The sequence below is a fragment of the Phalacrocorax aristotelis genome, chromosome 6, assembly GCF_949628215.1.
Source record: "Phalacrocorax aristotelis chromosome 6, bGulAri2.1, whole genome shotgun sequence".
Lineage (NCBI taxonomy): Eukaryota > Metazoa > Chordata > Aves > Suliformes > Phalacrocoracidae > Phalacrocorax > Phalacrocorax aristotelis.
The window spans coordinates 6,393,749-6,409,557 of NC_134281.1; the positions used below are offsets into that span (position 1 = coordinate 6,393,749).

Sequence of the window (15,809 nt, forward strand, 5' to 3'; positions counted from 1 at the left end):
CAACGAACACAGACGCAGTTGCAGGTTACAAAAAGGCATTTTGTGCACAGCACGTTGAGGAACTGATTCTAGAATCACCTCAGAGCATGAAATGGCCAAAGTTCATGTTTACTATTTTAGGAGTAATTTTGACTTTAGTGTATGAATACATAGCAGACAAGTTAGTGCTGGTGCATCAAAGAACTGGAACATTTTAGTCAACAGCCTCATGGAATTATTATACGTGTTAAACAGCCAAGATAACATCGCAATGGTTGAGCATCTGTCAAATGCTCTGCACAAACACCACCAAGGTACAGTTTGTAGCACTGGACACAACCTCTGCACTGAAGCTGAAGTGCTTATTAGATGTAATGTTATGTTGTAGGGTGCTTTGCATCCATCCACAATGTGGAATGACAGATAAAAAAAAGAAAAAACAAAACAAACTACTTTGTGTTAAACAAGATTAAATCAAGATGAGGAAGAAAACCTGGCAGCCTTTGAGCCAAGACTGAAAATGATGCAGTTTTGCCCAGGAGGTCTTTATCCCTGTGCAATCACTTGCTTTTAGGACAAATGCAACAGTTTAGATAAGCAGTAACTCCCCTTGTCTTACTTAGGAAAGCAAAGCTGAAGAAGTGCAATTTGGGGAGGAGGTGTGCAGCCTCCTGCATACTTCATCTTGTGCGTACTGTGATATGCAAGTCAAAACAGTATGAATGAGTTGTGTAACTCAAACAAAACAAACCAAACCAACAAAAAACCCCACACTCTCTTACTGTGGGCGTCATTAGTACTGGAACAGGTCACCCACAGAAGTTGTGGAGTCTGTCTTTGGAGATACTCAAAACCCATTGAGACATGGCTCTGTGCAACCTACTCAATGTGATGAGCAGCAGTGCTGGACAAGAACTCCAGAGGCGTCACCTCAATGACTCTGCAATTATACAACCACTGGGAAAAACATAAGACTGTTCAAAACAACCCTATTCCGAATTTTCAGAACCTGTCCGTGTGACACCCCATACTAGACTAACAACTTGGTTGGCTTTGAGAACAGCCTAGTTTGGATTCAGAAAGCTGCAGTCATACTCCGCTCCTTTTACAGAGGAGCCACACACAAGCACTCCCTGCCACAGCAGGCACAGGCACACACACAAGTGCTCAAGGGACTGTTCTTCATGACTGAAGCATGTGGAAATCTAAATACTCATCTCTCAAATGCCTACAACTTTGCAACACCAAGAACTTCATCACTTTCCTTCACCTCGCTACCAAAAAAAAAACAAACCAAAAACAACCACCAGCAAACAAACAAAAAAAAAACACCGAACCAACACCAAAACAAAACACACCACCCAAAAACCCACAAACCTATAAGCCCAGTCTGTCATCAGGACACCAGAAACTATATGGGCAGTCAAGTCTTTTGGGGGTGGGTGAGGGGGAGATAGAGAAATCTGACTGATAATTCTCTTCCTCTGCTAAACAGACTACACTTAAACTCAGTTACTTCTGTATCTCATGTTGAAAAGATTCTACATTTATCTTTCTCCGGTGGGATTTTTTACTTTTCCAAGTAGTATTTCAACAAAAGTGGAATATATTAAAATCATAGTGTCAGGCTCGAAGGTACATCAGATTTAACAGCCTGCCAGACACGGAACGCTCTTCTCCCAATCCAGCAACGTATTCAAACCATGAGTTGAAATTTAAGAACAAATAAGTCTTGAGCAGCACGGTTCATGTGCTTAGGGTTTGCTGAATCAGGGCAGAGCGCTCCCGTGTTTGTTACAGCCCTGGGGCTGCAACAAGTTTAAACCTACGAGTACAAAACCAATGGAATTATTCAGGATTCTGAAACAAAGACTACGTGGAAGCGTTTTGCTGAACGGAGGTTTGATCAAGGGAAGTCTTTAAACATATGCTTAACTTCAGCTGGCATTTAAGTCTGATCTCTTTCAAAGAAGCCTCGGCATGAATGCTGGATGCTTTCTTTAGCTTGCAGCTCTCACTATGCCAAGCATTCGAAGTGCATTGGCGGGCTGAGAGCCTAGGGCAGGCATTTGCTCAGGAAGAATGCTTTTGGGAGAAACTGTCTATCATTTTAATATTTTTATTAGTTTTACATCTTCAAACAAGGCCAAGTTGTTTCTAAAATTCCAGGTCATAAACCAGCACACAGTTAGCTCCCTGAATTTTAACTTGAATTCTCATCTTCATCTAACAAGGCACCAGGAAACAGAAAAGAGCTTGTTACTCAAAACTTTGATAAAATTCAGTTAAATTATCCAGATGGTTTTCATTCCACAGAAAATACTAAACCAGCAGTTTGCAGACCATAGCATTTTCTAAATACACAAAATAAAGAGAAAACAATACACAAGTGGAAAGTGCAAATGCTGAGCCTGTTATATTTTTGTTCCAGCAGAAATCCAACACAATCGATACAATCTTGCAGTTCTAGAGTACCGGTCCTGCTGCTGCCAAGGGTGCCCTGCAACTCTCAGTGCCACCAAGCGAAGAGCACACAGTTCCCGGTTTGACCGCTCATTGCTTCCCATGCTACATGCAGAAGGGAGGAACTGCGAGTCCATCACATAGTGCCCAAAGCCAGGCGTTCCCTATAGCACTACAAGAAGCCAAACAGCACCTACTGAGCAACCTATGCACTCCAGATGACTCTGCAAGCAGCCAAACCTAGCATTTCTCCAAAGCATAGTCTGATTCTGTAGCTCTTACAGGAGAAGCTTACAGCTCTTCTCACGAAAAACTGTCTTAGATTAAATGGTGATTACAGAGTTGTGAAAGCCCTTGCCACAAAAAACCCCACTGAGAAGAGACAACAAGGACAGATACTGCAATTTTCTGTGCTGTGTTATTTAATAAACGTCAATGCAAAGGTATTAAATTACAAATGGGAAGCACACATGAGATAGTTGTATGACAACACCACAAATTTAAATCCACTAACAGCAGAATTAGAAAACTGATCACAAAGATCAGCAAGAGATGAGCCATGGAAAAATATCTCTGCAGTTACAGATGGATATTCATCCCTTTCACACGGCATCTCACTTAACGTTTCATAGCAACAGGGCAGGAGTTATCAGATAGCAGGGGATGAGACTGGTAACCATACAAACCAGTACCATCCTCCAGCACATAGCACATCTCAAAAATGAAATGAGAAAACAAGCTAGTGAGCAAGCCCAACACTTCAGCAAGGAGGAGCTGCAAGAAACCACCGAAGCATTTCTTCTCTCAATCATCAATATGGTTTTTCCTGCAGTACCGCTGGTTTTCCACATCAGCCAGCCAGGATGGCACAGGGAAGAGCATCACTGTAACCCGTTGAGCACTGCGCCGTATCAATAGCGCTCTGATGCTGTCGCAATGCTTTGCGAGAGCAGGATCTGTCATCTTCCGTGCACCTCTGCCTCTGCCCACCTTGAATAGCTGCAATGCCCAGGCTGCCCAGGAGAAGCTCCAGGTATGAAAATGGCGGGATTACCAGCTCAGCCTGCAACCACCATCAGAGGTGCTCCGGGTCACAGCTGACTTCGAGAGCCACCTTTTCCCACCAGCCTCCTTTCACTGAGCTGGTATGCAGCGCGACACTGGGCACAGCAGAATGGCATTTGGGAACACAAGATCATTGGAACTGTTCCTCCGCAGGTCTATTTATAGTCTCAAGTGGTGCTGCAAGGCCAAAGGCCAAATGGTCAACAGTTTCAAAACGCAAGTCCCTAAAGGTCCCACCTGAGACCAAAGAACACACACACACCCTGGATCGGTGCAAGAGGTCACCGCAGACCCAGAGGAGGGAAGTTCTGTCCTGTGGAGATCCTGGTACCCCCGCACAACTCTTCCAAGCACCTTCATTAGAAAGGCTAAGTGAGAGATAATTAACAGTCTCCTCCACAAACGAGGACTCCTTTGGAAAGATAGTAATTACTGCCTACTCAGAGCGCTCTCTCCCAGAAAGCAGGAGGCTGCTGGGAAGGCAGGGGGGCCCAATTACTTTGGGACAAACCAGAAAGGCTGCAAGAAGGACCCTCCCCAGACCCGCAAATGTGCAGCAGCAGCACCAGGCCCCTTCCAGCCAGCCCTGCTTTCTTTGCAGGGGCAGCTCCAGCACCTTTGAGATCCTCCTAACAAGCAGATCCATTTCACGTTTTTCTACATTACTCGACACACTTGAAAAACAGAAAGCCCTTGCTGGCCCACAGCATCTTCAGGGCGAGCAGTTCCTACAGCACAGCTTTGTACAGCCAATATCAAAAGCTGTATTAGCTGGGAACCAAATTATCACTTGCAGAATAGTTTTGCAATTAGATTGAAACCGTACATTGTGCAACATGCTAAATCAAAAAAAAAAAGTTTGTGTTAGAGACATAATCTTATTTCAACTCCTGCCTTACTTACTTTACGCCATTGTAACTCACTTCCACAGAGGTTCAAGCTGTACTACAAACTATTTCACATTCCTAAGAAATTAAGCACTCTTAAGAAGTGATATGTACTTGTCTTCACTCTCAATATCCACCTTTGCCCAACAGCTTCCTCACCAACATATACCACTCAGAAGAGGCCCTTTGGCCACCAGTACCATCAGAGAGTCCATACCACCCTTTCACTTCTTTGTCTTCCTGCAGCAATTCAGGAAGCTCTGGTTCCCATAACCCTAAAGATGTTTTCCCTTCCTCCAACTACCTGTGCCCCAAATATCCCCACTCATGTTGCAAGCAGGTCCCCATATTTCATGCTGTGACCCCAACTACAGAGATTTGGGCAACTGTCTTTTAGAAGAAAATGGAGCTGAAAATCTCATTTCTGAGCACACCTTCCTTGCTTCTTGGTAGAGCTGTTCCACTTTGTACAAATAGCTATTTTCTGGAGCAGGATGAGAACCACCACAGGCGAATGCTCACTTCCCTGCATTACCAAGCCACTCCTGCCCATACCAGTTCAATGAATAGTATACAAAGCAAAATAGACTAGCTTCTGCAAGAGACACCTCAAAAAACCCATGGTTTATTGGTGTAGGCACTCCAAAGGGTGGTGAACATGTTTAATCCCACGTTTTGAGTCACAGACAGGACTGGAACTCAAGATTTCTGTGTCGTGAGTGGATGAAGCAGGGTAGAGGGATGTCATACTACCTGCTCTTCCTCGCCTCTGGAAGAACAGACCTGTCTTTGGCACGTCGCTCCGAGAAAGGTTTAGCAACAGCTCACCTAGACCAGACAGATCTTCAAGGGACAACATTCAACACCACCAGCAGCCTCTTACGCCCTTCACTGGCTGACTCAGGCAATCCCCCACTCTGCAGGCTGGCTTTCACAAGCCTTCTTTGAAGCCACCTTTCCCTCATACATTCTGTAAGGAACCTAAACAACTACCTCACAGGTTTTTTAATTCCACTAGGCAGCAGAACACATAAAAATGAGATGATGCAACACTAAACCAAAGTTCCCCTGATGAATATAGCCCTAGGTGCCCAACAGGATGTGACAGGTGGACAGGCAGGCGAGCCGAGCAGGAGGATGAGGTCACGAAATGAGCAGTTGCACAGCATACTACTAATCTTAAATTCCAAAGTCATTATGCACAAGCCTAACAAACAAAGGAGCAGCTTAACAGATTTACAATGTGCCTTCTCCAAGGGTGGAATAATTATTTATCAGATAGCAACCTTTGTGTTACAACAGCAATAAATAAATAAATGATCCCAGCAACTCTTCTCGACTGTGCTACTAGATAGATTTGACACCTGGGATGTGCCTTTAGCATGGCTGAGCTTGGGCAGAATTGTAAATATTTGGTACAAATAAAATGAAGCTTGCTAGACTGAGCAGAAACCCAAACACAGTAGTTAATGGCATCCCAGGGGACCCACTGCAAGAGCTCCATACGTCCGTGAATGCCTTCCAGCTTCCAATAACCAGCTCAAAAGAGATTTTTCCCTTTGCTTTTCTGTAAGATCATCCCCTCCTGCATGTGTACACATCTCAATATCATTCTGATCTCATTCTCTCAGGTTGCAACTCTTATTTATTCAGGTTGAAGTCCACAAACATTATAAAAGGGGTTTGGTTTGTTCCCTCTACCTCTGTATTCCTAGGTTGGCTTTACAGGTATGTATGACCATGCAGAGAGACATCCAGAAAAAGCATTTCCAAGGTCAGTCATATTCTATACAAACTCTCTGCTTTTTTTGTTTAGATAAAACCCAAAGAATCCTGAAAGGAAATAGTAAACATGCACAAAACAGGCTCAGCCAGGCTCTCCCGCTCAAACATCTCAATGATCCTTTTCCACCGCTACGGTACAGTTCCAACATCCCAGTTTAAAGCTCCAGGACCAGAACCCCGCCTTGCCCATATTCCCCATCTCTTGCCATCTGGCAGCTTCCGAAGTCTGCTCCCATCTTCTCACCCTGCAACAGTTCCCAGCTGATTTAGCTCCATCCCAAGTTTTCTAGCTGGCTGCCTGTCCTCCAGAAAGAACCACAGTAATTCCTATTTTCTGTATGTGTTTCCACGTTACAACAGGATGGCTGGGACTAAGATTAGTAACAATCATTCATCATTCCTGTCTCCATTCCCTCAAGTACCCTTCGTTCAGGACATTCCAGTTGTTCCCACTTCTTGTTACTTTTCTCCAGTCTCCAGATCCCCACAACCCTGCCCTACTGGGTTTCGACCACTCATACAGCACTTTGTGCTGTCACACACAGCGACGACAAGAAACAGGGTCTCGGCATCCCAGGGTTACAGGCAAGCTTTGACAATACAGTACCTGTTATTCCCGCGATGCTTTAAACACATTAAACTTGGCAAACTTCCAGCACAGAAATATCTCAAAGCTGATCAACATCTTTCCAGGTACCTAATTTTCACTATATAAAGTCCTTTTCTTGCAAAATTCATCATTAAATAAATTCTTTACTATAAGAACAGGCCAAACCAGGCATGTAATCCTTGCCCACAGACGAATGAAGCTTGCCTTTGTGAATTTGAACGGATACAAACCTCCTTCCTACTCCCTGTAATTTCCGTTGTCTCTTCACAAGCAGTCTCATAAGATGGTCTGAGAAAACCAGAGCCCCCAGCACCAGAGCCTAGCCACTCCAGCCCAAGCAGCAGGCTCAGGTGGGTTTATGCCCATTTTGTGTCAAAAGAGCAGCACAAACGTACCTGTGAAACTAGATCACTGGTTTTTGGGGAGCATTTAAGAAGGGCGAAGCCAATTCTTCCAAGAGATGAGAACTGCCGTGTCATCTCAAACGCGACTGTTTCCCTTAGCCGAAATGTCCCTGTGAAATACCAACTGCAGGACTGATCTCCAGCTGCCTGACACCGTACCTGTGGTATTCTAGAGTAAGAGAAAAAGGGTCAGAAAGAGAGGTATTTGTTTATTCTTAATGCTCATTTTTCCAAGCAATGCAGAATTCATAAACTCCACATCTGCAAATGTATGTCTGCCTACATTGTAAGGGAATAATCTTCATGGGAACTGATTTAAAAAAAAAAAAAACTTGTTTACTGTTAGAGGCTGTTAATTACAACATTAAAATACTAGCCCGAACCCTACATTAAACTTGCATTCTGTTTTACATAGCAGCATACGTAACAATCATCACAGCAAGCAGCTCTGTTGGCTCATGCTGGAAGAAGTAATTATATATCACAGCAACACATTTTTGCTCTTCAACCTGCCAGTCCAGTCCATGCAGCACCTGTGAGCAGCAGGTCAGGGCGGGGGGAGCCTACAGAGGGTTTCTACATAATCACTTACCACCATAGGAAGAAAGGAGAAAAAAAAAAAAAGCTATAAACCACCAGACCCTGGCGTGCATGCTTGGCAGAAAGCTGCTAACACAAACAGTACAGCAGCCCTTGCAGCAGAGATGTTACCAGAAAAAATGAGCTCGATCCAAAGGCACTATTAGTAGTTAAAGTATTAGCCAGCAGTTGTATTGTAAGCCTTCCTTATCAATTTTCACAATTTTTATACTTGTACCAGTGATAGCCACACCATCCTCTTTCACTTGGACACTCCTAGGCCCCCTTGGAAACACTTATTTTCAGGTGAAGCCCAGAGACAATGACAACTAGGGCTCATGCAAGCTGAAATTCCGGCCAAAGATACTGGGACAGAGCCCTCTCAAAAGGCACCCCGGAACTGCTAGTGCCCATCCACAGCAAGCAGACCCTTGGCATGTCTAACACAGGAAACCACACGTAACTTCTACCTCAGAAATGGGCTGGAAGACAGGCTGATCTGTTCCAGATGGTATTACAGTGTTTGGTTCCAGTGAACCTAAATATTTCAACCTTGACACTCAAAGTAGCACCAGCTTTTTTACAGCTCTTGCAGATAAAGCAGTAACATTATTATATTATAAATATGCAACTATATTCCTTTTCCTGTGCTGTTTTTCCCCCAGTATGAAACAAAGTGTAGAACTACATACGAGCCAATAATTGTCATCTTACTGTTTAGTTGCTGAGATTATTAAAAAAATAATCACAGTTCTAGTATAATATGATAGTGATGCAACAGCAAAATCTGCCATGCCACACTGCTTAATCATGTTGTCTTTGTGCCAGCAAAAGTGATATTAAAAGACGGTGAATTTTACTAAACAACGTTAGAACCAATGTATTTCAAAAACATTTCAAATCCAAAATAGAACGAGACAGACAATAATGGCCAAGAGCCTGACCAGCTTAATGGAAGTTGGACTCTGGTTTTGTTCTCAGCACTGAAACAGCAGACCGTTCTCGGAAGACAATTAACAGCGAATGTGCAATTTCAATTTTTAGCAGAAACAAACAGACAATTACTCCTTCCATTTCATTTTTGAAGTCTTCATGTTCTGCTTTGGAAAGCAAACCTAGAAATCGGAGGACAGCACTGTAAGTGTTGGAACAGGTTTCTCTTGTACCCTCATTTTTAAGCAGCTGTATGGATTTCTTTCCATTAAACCTTTAATCATAGAACGTGGTGAAAGGCTGAATTTGTTTATAAAAATAATGTATCTGCAAGTCTCTTCTGCTCTCATTTCCCAGTTTTCTTCTAGATACTGACCAAACCGTACAGCAGGAATTGGCCACGCTGCCTACCACCGTGCTGGAAAGGACCTCTAATACATCGCCCTAAGTGCCAAATAAAAACACACAGAGCACAGAATAAGCTCCACAATGACTTGTTAATGACAACTGGTAGGTTCAAAACAGCCCCAGAAATTCTGGTCCAGAGGCTTGTGAAATTATCTCCACTACACGCAGGGAAATGACCAGTACCAGGGCACCCCTGCTACCCATCAGCAGGGCTGCATCGGTTTATTTTCAGCTTTTTAAAAGGCAGAAGAATATATTGATTCAAATTATCACCTGGATACTGTAAATCGATAGTAGCCAGCCAAGGAAGCTTCCTGCTCACCAGAAAGGTACGGATTTATTTCATGCAGGGTGCGTATATACTTACACACAACTAATACAGCCAGCAGTCCAATAAACAAAAAGAAAATAGGTGTGCGTGCTAAGAGGTGCACAGTCAGTGCAGCAGGTCAGCCCCAAAATATCTGTGCGCTCTGACCAGCTTGGCAGCTAAACAAAACCCTCCCGAGGAAAGCAGGCTCGGGAAGCAAAAAGGTGATGTTCAACAGTTCGTATCAAAGCAAATGCTGAACTGAATTTCATGAGCTATTTCTGTTTCCTTGCTAAATAGCAAAGGCCTACTGCAAATAACAGAGCCAGAGCTTCGCAGAAGAGAAAAGGTCAGCCAGGATCTCTCGCTATAGAAAACACTCTGCTACAGACAGGGAGCAGCACCGGCTCCCAGTATAAAGAAATACAAAGAAATACCACTTATTGCCTCCACATGTTTATACAATAGACAATCCAATTGCAGCGTTTCCTTTTAAGACTGTTTTCAACAATAAAAGAGTACAAAAAGAAAAGATGTGGCGAGGGTTTACTTCCCAGTGAAGCAAATTTGAGGTGCAGAATAAACATGGGATTATTGACTCACTCACAAAAATGTTACCAGAGAGATTTCATAGAGACGTACTTTTGGCTTAGCTCAACTCCCACTGACGTCGGTTAAGACTTTTACCATTGACTTCAGTCAGTGCTAGCCTACGTATCACTTTAAACTCAGCTATTATTACCTTTTAGTTTAAAATATGTAATGTTCCTCTGTAACAGACGGAAAAATATTTCAGGAACTTTTTAAATCTGTTCCTCCAAGATTTTTTTTTTTTTTAAACACACTGAGACGCGGTTCCTGGATGCAAGCACATGTGACCTGTTCTAAATAAAGGATATTTTCCACTTCTTGCACAACTGGAACAGATATAAGCAGTAGCTTGAACAAACTGCATTGCAGAACCCAACCAGAATATAAAACACTTGAATAAGATCCATAAATAGCAGTAATATGAAAAGACTACCTCCAATAAGGCACAAACTCAATGTTGAGAAGCCTAATGTAATCAAGTTCAAATTTAATCATGCTGCAAAGTTCATTTACTAAATTAAATTTGATCATCTGCAGACTAAGTCACTTTAGAAAAGTCCTCCTTGGCTCCAGAGTAAGTACACAGTTTAAAAATGTGTGCCTCTGGTGAAATTAATATTTCCTCAACAAACACTGTGTGTTAAAAGGAACGTTTTTACTGAGTCGAGATCTCAGTGTTTAGCAGAGCACCAGAAAGTTAAGAAAAAAAAAAAGGGGGGGGGGGGTGGGGAGCGTCTTAAAGAAGATCCTAACCGGACGGAGATCAGGTACTAGTTGATATAAGTAAAACATTGAAGGCTTACGTTTAAAAAAAAAGCATTTGGACACCAGGAACGATGAGAATTTTATAAAAACATCACTTCTTTAATAATGACAAACTCTACAGCTCGATGCTATTGCTCATAAAGCAAGAATAAGCTTCCTTAAAAACTATCACGCAACTTAAAAGCATTTCCTAATAATCTTTTCCACTAAAAATACTTCAGTAACTGCATCATTCAGGTGCTTCTTAACCAGTCTGAAAATAAATAAGCTGGGAAAGGGCAACAGAAAATAGCACAAATAGCAGTAATTTACCTGCAGGTACGTGATTTTATTAAGAGTGAGGCAGTAAATTACAACAACTGACAACAATTTGCAGGCACTTGCGCAATTTAATATAGAATTATTTTGCTGCATTTGGCACATCTGGGTTAGTTCAAGTTGCCCTGGGCAAAGGCAGACTGCGAAGGCTTTACTACCAGGTACCAGTTTGGTACCCAGAACATCGCTTTGATAAGTCAAATGATTTACAGAATCCACATTAGTAGCATGATGTAACTTAAGCCTACAGCGCCCTGATGATTGCGTGCAGGCACGTCAGGATCTGTGTTTACTTTTGGTAATAACTGATTATTTTCTTCAGCTGATTGCCTGAAAATAAAACTCCACCAGTTTCATTGTGCACCGCTTGTAACAGAAAAGAAACCTTATTTACTTGTTCATTACACAAACGCATACATATTTAAGCATATGTACTTATAAATTAAAACTACTATCCTTTGGGAATATGGCAGGAGAGGAATAAAGTATGAATGTGAAGGAAAAAAAATAAATCTCATTGTGTTAGTGGCTAGTCATCCAGTCCAGTTTCCTCCCACAGTGAAAAGTGACTCTGGAGAAACCAAAGCGACTCAAACATCTTCTCAGTTTTCAAAGACATTCAACCACAGCGAATTCCAGAGAACCCTTAAATGCATCTAGCACTTAGCATAAGGAGCTAACTTCTCATGAGTCTGAGGGGTTTAGGAAATATGGTTGGAACTGTTGTATCTCAGCCCCATGTATCCTCTCAATCCCCTGTGATTAAAGCTTTTTGCTGGGCTTACATTTTTCCTTGGCCTCTAGCATTCAATTGTGGCTTGGCCTAAGTTAGTACAGTATTTACTGCAAAAAGCTTTTATTATCGGACCCCTTGCGGCTTTGGATTGCAGGCTCGAATTATGAAATATGGATGGAGTAACTGCGAGGGCACACTGAAGAGGAGAAATCTTTAACTGGATGTCATATATTGGAAAACAAGCAATATGGGAGGAAGTGAATAGGAGAGTTGTACTAAGTGAAGGACAGCAGTATCTGCAGGGCTGAGTTAAACCAGGCAACAAAAAAAAGTTTCTCCTTGGTTCAGAGCACTGGCATTCTTACATATTTCTGAGCTGGATGGCTTTTGCTATGTACTCACAGTTTCAGCTGCTATGAGTAAGCCAGGGATGCTTCTCACTTCTTCTGGTTAAAAGAGATCAGAGAAAGCCCTAAATGTTGCTAGGAAATCAGCAGTTCTCACCAGGGAAAAAGAGTATATTGCTGTTCAGACTCATCTCCTAACATCAGCTATTGCCTCTGGTTTGCCTGCTCCCCGGGCACCTTTCCAGAGCAAGGCTGCGGAGAAAATGGTAAGAAAGCAATTCCCACGGCCACAGTCCCATCACTACATCACGCTGCCCTGGTGCTATTCCACTGACTGCTGTGCAATTACTCCTGATTTACATCCACAAGAGAAAGCAGCAGGGTGATGTTGGATACCCTTGATAATCATCAGTCAGACTGGTTTCAGGCCTGAGCAAAGCTGAAGGCCTACAGGAGTCCTCTTAGATTGCGATCTGCACATCACGAAGCAAACAGGTTTGTGAGCAACTTTTGCCTCGTGTTATCATCAAGTTTTATCAGCCTGGCTCCAGGGACAGGTTTATATGGACCTGGCAGGTCCTCTGCTGCTTCCTCTCCCACAAGACCAGGAAGACAACTGAGACTCTACCTTGAGGTAAGAGTGGTACGTGAGCTGGGCAGGCTTCACGCTAAGGTTAACATGTCAGTTCGCTATCTGCCAAAAAAACCATAGGTTGTTATTCCACCCTCGGGGCTCCCTCTTGTTGTACAAATGGGTACGTGTGGAGGGGCAGGGAGGCTGACTGGGGCAAGCTGGTCACCTCTCCTAACCCAAAAAGCTCTCTCGGAAACATCAGAACAGATGTTGGCCAGAGGCACCATGTGGACTTCTGGATGACTCACATGGGGGACCCTTTGAACCCCAAGGGTGGGCAGCGCTGGCTCTGCAAGGGTACCAGGTGAGAACATACTGGGGCAATTCACTCCAGGGAGGTTTGAAACGTCAACATTTAAAAGATGGCCAAATACTCCAGTGCTTCATTACAGAGTATCTTTATTATCTCTTCCCCCTGAGAGAAATGAACAATGCATGGATGCATTCGGCTCCCAAAGCATCAAGTCACAGGAATTAAAAGCAGTTGGAACATCTGTGCAAGGTCAAATGCAGAGCTGGTATCTAAGCTCCACGCCCACACCACCTGAAGGCACAGACAAAACTGCTGACTACGAAGCGGACAGCCCTGAAGGGACAAGTCCCGCACACCAGTTAAAACCCACACACCAGTCAGAACAACAGCGCGAAGCACCAGTGCTCCACCATCCACCCTGCGACTGCTGCGCTCCACTGGCAACACGGACACTGGAGCCAAAGCCCTGCGGGGTCCCACCACAGCCGGGACCCGCCACCAGTGACCCTGTCTTCCCCGCGCTGCCCTCTCCCCGCACACAGGCCCGGCTCCCAGCTAGTTACCTGGATAACGGCAACTTCCCCGCACAACCTTGGAGGGCAGAGGAGTTCTGCCAGCTTTCGTTCGGCTGGCTGACCCGTCGGGCTGTGAAAGGCTGCACATCACCACCACAACACGCGCCATTTCTCGGCAATACCAAAGGTTCCGCGTGAGCTAGGGCTGCCCCGAAGCCAGGCCACCAGAGGTGGCCCCAGACTTGCCAGCCCTTGCCAAAGTGACAGAATTCTTAATATTTTTTACCATAAGACCTTCAATGTTTCTGAAGCATTCAGAGCACAATCAAAAATTCATTTACTTTGATGCGTGCCTGACAGGCGGCACAATCTAAGCTAATTCTAGCACAATTTTTTAAAAAAGATTTACCATCCCATTCATTTTTCAACTGCACGCACGGCCATACGAAGAGCATTGCTCAAAGCTAAAAACGGTGACTATAAAGACAAGCTAACAACCGACTTGACTACAAACGCGATACACTCACAGCAATGACCTTATATTCAGCTGAGTACCTCTTAGGAGAGTGCTGAGATGAAATGGAGGGTTTGTTACCGCCAGAGCGCTTCGAATGTCGAACCAGAGGAGGGAGAACCGTGCTACTGCTGACGAGGTGGATGCTCGAGGCGCGGGAGAGCGTTTGCTTTCTTTTTCCAGCACTAGGACGCACAGCAAGCACCTTACACCCGGCAAGGCAGAGGAACACACACCGCCTGATTCCCCTTTAAAGACAGTATCTACGCGACGCAGCCGCTCCAGATAAGAATACCGCCTATATCTCGGGGGTAGGGAGGAAAAAAGCCTACTTTGACGTACCCAGGCAAAAGTTTCCAGTCCCCAAGCAATCGCAAGTAACAAACCTGCTCTCAAAATCAAAAAAAAAAAAAAAAAAAAAAGAGAAAAACAAGCCTCAGAAACAACCTACAAGACCTTGCAACAGCTCCGCGCTGTCCCCACCCGAGCGCCGCCGCACCTGCGGGGGGAACACGGGGGACACGGACGGGGGCGCAAGCGGCGGGGCCCACCGCGGGGCCGGTGCCTTGTGCCCCCGCCACGGCAGGGCTCCCCCGGCGTGACAGCGAGGCCCCGCACGGCCAACAATGCCCTTTACACAAGGCCGGCCCTCCCAACAACGCCGCTATTATGGCAGGAAGCACTAAATGGCCGCCCCGCCGCGCACGACGCCTGCCCTCGGCGCGGGGGCGGCTGCGGGGTGGTGAGGGGCGGCGGGGAGGGGGTATTTCAGCGTTTACAAACGGCCCGGCGCCGGGCGGGGACCCACCGCGCCGGGTCGGCCCCGCAGCGCGGGGGCACGGCGCCCTCCGCCCGGCGGAGCGGGAGACCGGCCGCCGCCTGTCCCACCTGCTCTTGAGGGGCTGGCTCTTCAGCTCGTAGTAGGTCTTGGGCTCCTCGTGGAACTCCTCGCCCACCTCGAAGTCCGGCACGATCCCCGACTCCGCCTGCATCGTCGCCGCCGCTGCGAGAGGGAGAGACGGGAGGTTACCGCCGCGCCGAGCCGAGCCCCGCCGCGCCGCCCGCTCCCGCACACACACAGCGCCGCCGCCCGCCCCGCCTGGGACTTGTAGTCCGCCCCGGGGCCGGCCGGGCCGCCTCCGCCCGCTGCGCACTACAACTCCCGCCGGGCCCCGCCGCGCCGGGAAGGGCCGGGCCGGGCTGGGGCGGGCCGGGCTGCGCCCGCCGCTATCAGCTCGGGGGCGCCGAGGCCGGCCGCGCCGTGCCCGCCACCTGCCGCCCCCTCCTTTCCCTCGGCCCCCGCCCCGCCCCGCCCCGCCCCGCCCCTGAGGGCTGGCGTCACACGGCTCTGACGACAGGCGGCCGCCAGAGGTGCCGCGCGTGACGTCACGCCTGCCCTCAGCCGCACAGGAGCGGGGACTGGCATCGCTCCCTCCGAGGGGGGCGCGGGCCTCCCGCGCCCGCAGGCGGCGGCACCGAGGGCACATACAAACGCAAAGGGCTTTTGGTCACACCCTGGGAAGCGTCAGGCGAAGGGTCTCGTCGAGCGCGCCGGGGGGCGGTGGGCGTCCGGCGGCACAGCGGCGTTCCTGTGCAGCTTCGGGCTCGAGCATCGGCCTCCTTGGGAGTTCGGTTAGAGCTCGAGGTGGGGTCATGTTCAGCAGAGGACGATGGGGTTGAATATTCAAACCCCACCTGGATGCGTTCCTGTGC

General features: G+C 46.4%; 1 protein-coding gene across 5 annotated transcripts in view; it reads right to left on the reverse strand.

The window, feature by feature from the left end:
* MITF (melanocyte inducing transcription factor) overlaps positions 1–15,402 on the reverse strand; it is a 111,504-nt gene extending 96,102 nt beyond the window's left edge. For 4 of the 5 annotated variants that reach the window (XM_075095679.1, XM_075095678.1, XM_075095677.1 and 1 more), the window contains exon 1: positions 14,985–15,402. In XM_075095679.1, the coding sequence (XP_074951780.1) occupies positions 14,985–15,088 (104 nt within the window). In that variant the 5' untranslated portion in view covers positions 15,089–15,402. Of the gene's footprint in view, positions 1–7,184; positions 7,363–14,984 lie in introns of all 5 variants that reach the window. The other variant, XM_075095680.1, reaches the window with a different exon arrangement.
* Positions 15,403–15,809: the final 407 nt, after the last annotated feature.